General features: G+C 37.3%; 1 protein-coding gene across 2 annotated transcripts in view; it reads left to right on the forward strand.

Annotated features, from left to right (window-relative positions):
• brd1a (bromodomain containing 1a) overlaps positions 1 to 5,860 on the forward strand; it is a 39,480-nt gene extending 33,620 nt beyond the window's left edge. For both annotated transcript variants that reach the window (XM_078419788.1, XM_078419789.1), the window contains exons 11-13: positions 1,201 to 1,307; positions 1,968 to 2,122; positions 3,845 to 5,860. In XM_078419788.1, the coding sequence (XP_078275914.1) occupies positions 1,201 to 1,307; positions 1,968 to 2,122; positions 3,845 to 4,028 (446 nt within the window). In that variant the 3' untranslated portion in view covers positions 4,029 to 5,860. The remainder of the gene's footprint in view (positions 1 to 1,200; positions 1,308 to 1,967; positions 2,123 to 3,844) is intronic.
• Positions 5,861 to 8,856: the final 2,996 nt, after the last annotated feature.

Below are 8,856 nucleotides of genomic sequence, written 5' to 3' on the forward strand. Positions count from 1 at the left end.
GCAGATTCAGGCAGACACATCCTGGGCAAAAGTCTTCGAGATGGGTCACTTAACCTATCTATGGGACTGGAATGATGGAGGTTTCCTTGAAGCAGATGGGGACATGATAGATTGTTGAAATGAGAGGTTGAACATATCGGTGAAGACTGGCCAATTGACTTGTGTACAAGTTCAGAGCCCTGTCCAGGGACTCCATCCAGGCCGACAGCTTTCTGAGCAGTTACCCTCATTAAAGCAGATCTGCCCCAAAGACACCTGGGTTGGGATGGATGCACCTTGGTAAACATTGCCTGTTCAAAGCGAGCATAAATAGCATTGAGCTGACCCAGTAGGAATGCACCATTGCCAGAGATTGCTCCCGATTTCAACTTGTAGCTTGTATTCAGGCTCCACCAGTCACCTGGCAACTGGTTGATTGAAATTGAGCTTCTTGCTTCTGGAATTCCCTCTTAACATACCTGATAGCCTAATGGAGATCATTCATAATCTTTTTGAAAACTAAAGGGTCATCTTTCTTGGAAAGCTTTGGATCTAAACTAAAGGAGAGAGGAAATCTTCCAATTCGTCCAAGGCTTCTGGTTAGAATAGATCCTAATTATCTTTGACAGAACCCAACATCAACGCATTTCTGGATGAAGTCGTCTTAAACATGTTCAAGAACACTGACTCAAGTTAGTCTTGAAGTAGACTCTCAGTCTTCTGAGACCTCTGCAGTATTATTCTTCGTAGGTGTCTCGTGCTCCAAGATTGTGCCTGTAAGCCACCAACAAATGATCAGACTGGCCAAATTGAGGGCGAGGGTGGACTAATAGGTGTACTTGGTTGCATAGCATGTTTGGTCTAGCATGTTAACACTTCCTGTGTGGCAGGAGACATGCTGATGGTAGTTGGGGGACTGCATTCCTGAAGTTTGCTTAATTGAAGTTACCAACCATGATGAATAGGCCACCATGTCTTGCTGTCTCAAGTGGATTGACAACTTAATACAAAGAGCAAAGGGTCATTGTACTTTTTAAAGATATAAAAACATATTTTGAAGTTTTTACTCTGTCATACCCAGAATTTTTTTTGCATAAATGCACACACAGTGACTAACATTTGATTTTAATTCCTTGAATTGTTGAATTTTGTGTGACAGATATGCAGAACATGTTTGTTTCTATTAATGGATTAAAAAAAAATTACAAATATATCTTCTAGAAGTTGGCCAAAATAGTATGTGGACCTCTACAGATTCCAGTTCTGCTTTGGAGCCTTTAAAGCTAATTTGGGCAAAATGCAGTGGTTATCCATCATATCCAGCCTTGGTAGGTTTAACAGCATTGAATACTTTATTATGGTGAAAAAATGGAGTAATTCACTAAATTGCTCTGACTTGTTTCACTGATGGCATCATAGTCTGCATTGTAATGATTCTAAATCGGCATGCCCAGATAGTGGAAAATAGGTTTGCCATATGTTTTTCTTAAACATAAAATGCTTTGATCGATTGTTTGATATTCCTTGTGTATATAAATATTAGAAGAGGTATTTACTAATTTTGGATTTAGAGGTTTGGCATTAGTCTAGCCTCTGCATTCCTTAATTTTTCACCTTTTCAAATTGTAACGGTAAGAGGGCAAATGAAATGAATTTTTATACAAAATAAAACATTGATGTGACAGTATGAATTTATAGATTGAACCACGGGTATTAGTGATATAACAATAATACTTAATTTTGATAAATTCATTTAATTAATTTCATCTGGATTAATTGGTTATTGGGGAACAAATCAAAATTATGCAAAGACTTCTTCAAATTAATGAACTTTATTAGTGAAAAGTTCAAAGGACTCTTAAAAGTTTCATTTCTGGTTTTTTTAAATTTTGATTTAATAATATTAATTCATGAAATTATTGGAATTTAAGAGTTTAAAAAAAGTATATAAAACCTTTTGGGGGGAAAATGCCTTCCTTTTTAAATAGGTAATTGATCCAAAGATGCCTCGAAATGGTTTTCGCCACAATGGAGTGCCTATTCCTGTGCCCCCTCCAGGTGTACTGAAAGTGGGTGAGCAAATGAACAGGAGAGCTGGAGAGAAACTTTATCTTGTTCTGTTCTTTGATAACAAACGAAGTTGGTAAGTGGATTGCCAAATGAGAATTTTCTTTTGTAACAATTTGAACTACAGCTTCATTTGTCACATACTTTCATAATTTTGGGAATTTCCAGTTAAGTCCCTTTAATTTGAGAAAACATGTGCACTAATTCCTGCAAATCAATGCTGCTGATGGAGAGCTAAACAATAGTCAAGATATTTAAGGTTGGTTGCAGTTGGGGACAAAATGGGTCTTGATTTATTGCTATAGTTAAAAGATAAATATGGAGATCCCTCAGTTCTGCAGGGTTAGCTGTTCCTTAATGTTATGCTCCAATTTATAGAGTGTGACTTGAACCCACAGTCAATCATACAGCATGGAAACTGGCCCTTCAGCCCAACTTACTGATGCTGCCCCATTTACACTAATCCCACCTGCCTGTGTTTGGCCCATATCATTATAAATCTTTCCTATCTGTGTAGCTGCCCAAATGCATTTTTAAATGTTTGTATAGTACCTGGCTTAACTACCTCCTCTGGCAGCTCGTTCCATATATCCACCAGCTGTGTGAAAAATCTGCCCCTCAGATTCATATTAAATCATTCCCGTCTCACCTTAAACCTATATCATAGAGTCATACAGCGTGGAAACAGACCATTTGGTGCAACTTGCACCGACCAACATGTCCCATCTCCACTAGTCGCACCTGCCTGCATTTAGCCCATATCCCTCGGAACCTGTCCTATCCATGTCCTTGGGTACTTGATTTTCTGGGTAAAAGACCCCATGCATTCACCCTATTCATTTCCCTCATGATCTTGCATACCTCTATAAGATCATGCCTCAGTTTCCTGTTCTCCAATAAATAATGTTCTAGCCTGCCCACATAGCTTAGGCCCTCAAGTCCTGGCAACATCCTCTTAAACCTTCTCTACACTTTCCAGCTTAACAACATCCTTCCTGTAGCAGGGTGACCAAATGTGAACACAATACTCTAAATGCGGCCTCACCAATGTGTTGTACAATTGTAACATAACATCCAACCTTCTATACTCAATACCCTGACTGATTAAGGCCAATGTACTAAAAACTTTATTGACCATCCTAGTGGACAGTGTAGATAATAAAACTGTATTGTTAGCAATAATGGAACAGTAAGAAAAAAATGCTGGAGATACTCAGCATATCATGGAGATTTGTGGAGAGCATAACAAAGTCAAAATTCAAGTCAATTACTTTTTTATCATCTGTTCTGAAGAAAGTACTTTGTTATGCATTTAAATAATTGACTCCTCAATTGCTGCTTGATCCAGCATTTGTAATATTCTGCTTTGGTGAGGTATTTTTAAATTTTAATATTATAACACAAATTCACCAATTGCTTGGGAAGAGAAAATTAAGAAAAGTAACTCAATTAAAATGTTGGCATATATGTATTAACCATAACATATTAATGTTGAGATATTGTCTAATATCTAAATTAATCTTGGATGTTTTTCTCAAGTATCTAAAATTCTCTTCTTTTTGATGGAATCGAAATTTGATGCATTTAAATATATTGGCTGCTATTTTTATTTTGTTTATTGTTATTAGCCCAAAATGCTTCTGTTTGATCATAATAATAGCATTATATCTGAGTGGAAAACGAGTTAATTTATATGGCAGCCTTGAGACATTGAAAATGCTTTGCAAATAAAAAAATACCTTTTGCAATATATTTATAGTTTGTATGTGTTAACCAGATTATTTCACATTCTCAACAGGCAATGGCTTCCAAAGTCCAAAATAGTCTCCCTTGGTATTGATGAAACCATAGATAAAATAAAAATGATGGAAGGTCGAACTTCTTCCATTCGGAAATCTGTCCGCGTTGCTTTTGATCGAGCTGTGCTCCATCAAAGTAGAGTCCAAGGTGAACAAACCAGTGACTTTAGTGACGTTGATTGAAAATGTGTCAGGCTTGGGAGATGAACCCCTCTGGTTGAAGTTAAAACCAAGAAACTTTGCAGAACAATTTTTCAGAGAGAATGTACTTTCCACTGTTGTCTCAATCATTGTTTCAGTAGTTGTGCTAAACAAATAATGGCACCTACTTATTCACTGCCAGCTGTAATAATGTTTTTCATACATAATTTCCTTTTGTGTAAACATTCAAACTTTCCACTATAATTTTTCAACAGGATTAACTTGTTCATAGTGTTTATAAGTCATGGAAAAAGTCATGTATATACTTGTATATTGCTACACACCGTAAATTATTCGGTTAGTCAAAATTGGTCGCCATCTGTTCTGGTACTTTGTTGTTTTTATATATAATCTAAATGTTCTGTAACTTATTAAATGAACAGAAAGAAAGCTGTCCATGTAACTAAGTACCATGCAACAGGTAATTTTGGTGCAGAGTATACTGAAAAGGTTAATGAACAAAATCAAGATAACTTAAAATGGTGTGCAATAGAGCAGTAAAATGAGCTTTTATATTTCTCTTACCAAAAGACTCTTTGTTTCTCAACTATATCTTGGGTTGGTTTGTGTTTCATAATATAAAAAATCAAACGCATGCTTGTTCATTGGAATACAGTTTCCCTGGCTTATCTGTCACTAGATTTTAATCAAAAAAATCCATTAGCTAAAGTTCTTCAATATAATAACTGCTGCTTATTACAATTTGCAGCCCTTCCAAGTATATGGAAACGATCTAGGTTTCTTGATTTCAACCACAAAATTAAATCCCTTAACTTTAAAAAAAAAAATCAACATTAGAGAATCAAAAACCCTCTCCAATTTGATCAGTTTAGGCCACCTAAACAGGGGCTAATATTGTACTATGCATGGATTACTTTAAAGATTGCATATTATTGCTGTACTGATTATCTTTTTTATACGTTTCATTTTTCTGTCTGTTCAATTTGGCGGAAATCTCGCCTTTGAACAATATTAAATGAACACTTTTTCTTGCTGCTTTAAGTTGATTCAACTCATGGTGCTGAAAAAGGATTAACCAAAATGTAACATAATCCTAATTCTTTTTTGAAATAATACTTGGTGAAGGTATGTTTTATGGGAAACTGTGATGTTAGTTTGATTTTGCATATTAAGGAAATGCAGTGTTAAAAAAATCCCATAAGATCATCTTTACTGCCTGAATCCCTGAAATGCAGGAGTGCTTGTTGTACTGAGTGGTTTTGTAACCTGTGTATAATTGTATATGAATTCACTTCAAACTTGTAACTTTTTTACTTTGTTGGGAGGGGTGATTTAATATTACATTTCTTTTCTGCTGTGATTTACTCTGGAACCTGTACACAATTTTTTTTAAACAATTTGTGCCTGCATTGTTTCTTAATTTATTGTAGAAAGTGTACAGATTTGCTTTGTAGTAACTTTTATAAGCAACTGAACTGGTTTGAAACTGAAATTTGTAAAGTGTTAAAACAATAGAACAAATGTTTGGTTGACCACAGGCACATCAGTTTAAAACTGTACTTTGGGAAGGAATAAATGTGATGCAATCTGTTGCATATTCCTTAAAAAGTGCTTCTTTTTGTGTGTTTGGGGACTGTTGGAAGTGTTTATAACCGAAGTTACATCTGCAAATACGTTCCATGGCAGTTAGAATCTTGCTGTGTTTTAAACAGTGTGTTTGTAAATTGAACTAATTTATACATTTTCTGTTGATTGGAGATGTACATGGATTTTCTTTTGGATAAGAATTAGGGTAGAATAGGTCATGGGTGTTGTTTTAATCATATTCATTTTGATTCTGTGAACTGTTACATTATTCCCAGTGTTTGCAAGTAAAATAACGTATAATTATTTGGAAATTTACCGAATTATGTTAAGTAACTGAAATTATTTTCACTAACAGTCTTAAGAATTCTTTGACCTAACATATGTTCTTTACTATAAAACCCATTTGTACTATGATTTCTAAAGAAACCCATTTTTTTTAGGCCTATCTTAGATTACGAAGGCCTCTTGATTATTTACCAGATATAGAAACAAGTTGGACGATATTTGATATCATTCCTTTCCACCCAACCTCCTGCTCCCCCACCCCCTTCTCCAGGTACTTTCCTTGCTTCTAAGGACCTCAGCAGCTCTTTCAGACGAGACGGAGGTTCGCATGCACCTCTTCAAACCTTGTCTACTGGAGTCAGTACTCCTGATGTGACTTCCTTTACATCAGCGAGACCAAAAGTAGAATCGATGACTGTTTGACTGTTCACATGTACTCTATAAGCTGAGATATACTAGACCCCCTGGTTGCTAACCATTTTAATTCACATTCCAATCTTTCTGCCCATGGTCTCCATTGCCGTCATGGGGCCACACACAAACTGGAGAAACAGCACTCTGTATTTGGCTTGGAATTGAATACTTTATTGTCACATGTGCCAGGTCCCCCTTTGTTCTTCACCCTCTCCCACTCCTGCACGGCTGGCCCCTCATGCCAGGTCCTCCATTGTCCATTGATCTTCTCCCTCCCTCACAGCTGTCCCCCCATGCCGGATCCTCATTGCTTTTCCCCCTCCCTCACGGCCGGGACCTCCTTTGTTCCTTCCCTTGGCAGCTGCGTTCTCACTTCCGTGTGTCCATCCTCATCCGTCAGTCACCGTCGTCGTCGACCGCTGCAATGACCTCTCCATTAACGCCGGGTCCTCTCCAACTTGGGTAGTTTACAGTCCATTGCATGCATCGTGTGAACTGTCTTTTTTTTTTGGTAAATCATCATATGCAGTTCCTTGTTCCACGGTGCTGCAGTAACTCAGGATCAGGCAGCATCTCAGTAGAACATGGATAGGTGACGTTTCGTGTTGAGACCCTTCGGACTGATTTTGTGGAGTGGTGAGGGTGAAGAAAGCTGGAAGGGCTTAGAAATCTCGAACATTGAATTCTCTAATTTTAAATAATACTCCACCATTTCTCCCACTCTTCAATCATTGCACCCCCCCCCCCCCTTCCCTTCCATCTCTAGCCCTCTCTCTGGCTTTACACCTCTCCTCTCATTTTCATCCTCTAGCCTCTGTCACTTATTCCACCCATCTGCCAATCAAAACTCCCCTCATCTGGATTCAACTATCACTTGCCAGACTCTATTCCGCCAAAACATTTTTTTTTCTACCTTTCCTCCTCCCCCTTGCTACAATGCCTCTGAAAAAGTATTCTAAATGCGATTTTGTTTTCACCACATTTTGTCTACAGGAAGAGTTACACCTCACAAACAATATCCTGGGGGCTGGCTTCCTGAATAATACACCGTTATAGTTGTTCAAAGACTAACCTATTTCTCCCCAAAAAGTGTCCCTGGTCAAATTGTGCTTGAAATTGCTTTGAAAATGGTAAATGTACTTCCTTACCACAGTGAGTGTGGCTCTTTAACTATGATTATTTCATTTGTCACAAGTCATATCTTAATCACTTGTATTTAATGTCTTCACTCACCTAACTCTAATCACAAACATTTTTCAAAAATAATACCATCAAAAGCAAAAGACAATATATCCTTTTTTTTTCATAGCATTTCAAAGGCAACTGTTTTGAAAAATATGAGGTTCCAGAATGTAAGGCTTATTAATTCATGTACATAAAAGCATTTGTTTTGTATCCATGTTAAGATTTACTTCCAGTCTCCACTCCAAGCACAGCACTGCCCTCCATTACATCCACCCCAATCCCACAACTGGCCCTCTCAAGCCTTTCTTCTGTAGAAAATCCATTCTTCCCATCTGCAAAATCCCATTTTACCGGCTACAGTACCCACCTCCTGGATGCCTTCCCATTGAATGTGCAGCCCACTCATTTACACTCTTTGCAATGTTAACCACAGACCTATGGAATCCTTCTATACTATTGTAATATTTTGTATGTCTTCCACTGGCACTGCAAAATAGTCATGCATTGGGATTTGTGTGAGGCGATAGTCTCATTGTGCAAATGGATAGTAAATGACTTAAAGAGCCATTTGAGTCCATTTCCCAGTGCCAGCCTGGAATTTGTTCAAGGTCCCTCGAAGTTACATTGCACCTCTTGGATTCCACAGTACTTGTCAGTGGATCCTCTATGTTACAACACAGATGCACGGAGGAACACAAATGAATATCAGGTGATCCACCACGTAAGATCATGGTTTTGACAGCATTTTATTTTTCACTTAAACAGGATCATTTAACGCAAAGTATTGTGCTATGCAATCTAATTTCTAGTTAGCAGTTTTCACTTCAAATATAAATTAATGGGAAAGAAATTGAAGTAAGCGAAATTGAGTAGAAAGATGCAAACTCTAAACCCAAAAGGGGGACTTGCTCTTAGCAATTATGAAATTGAAGATTTAATGTCTGACTTCTAAACAAAAAAATTACAACCTCCAGCCCTTGGCATGAATAACTGGCTATCATTATATATATTTAGACTGCCTCCCAACTATTTCATTCCAACATCAGCCTATAATTATTTTTCAGCTACACACTTTAAATTTTATTTCGGGTTTGCTTCTGAGCATCGTACTACTGATCTCCTGGTGCAAATGTCAATGATAGGGAAATTGGGGGAAATTTATTTCTAGGCTTGCCGTCCACAAGGCTAGGTTTTGCAAAGAAACATGCCTTCGTTAATCTTTGTAATTTTCATCAAAATAAATGTGGCTGCTCACAAGGCATCTTACTGACATACAATTTGTTTTGAAAAAAGTGATAAACTGCCAAGGACCTCAGGATTTTCCCCAGTCTCGTATGTAATTTTGGGTGAACAGCTAAAACTGAATTTTAAGCAAAGG

This window comes from Rhinoraja longicauda, chromosome 23, assembly GCF_053455715.1.
Source record: "Rhinoraja longicauda isolate Sanriku21f chromosome 23, sRhiLon1.1, whole genome shotgun sequence".
Classification (NCBI taxonomy): domain Eukaryota; kingdom Metazoa; phylum Chordata; class Chondrichthyes; order Rajiformes; family Arhynchobatidae; genus Rhinoraja; species Rhinoraja longicauda.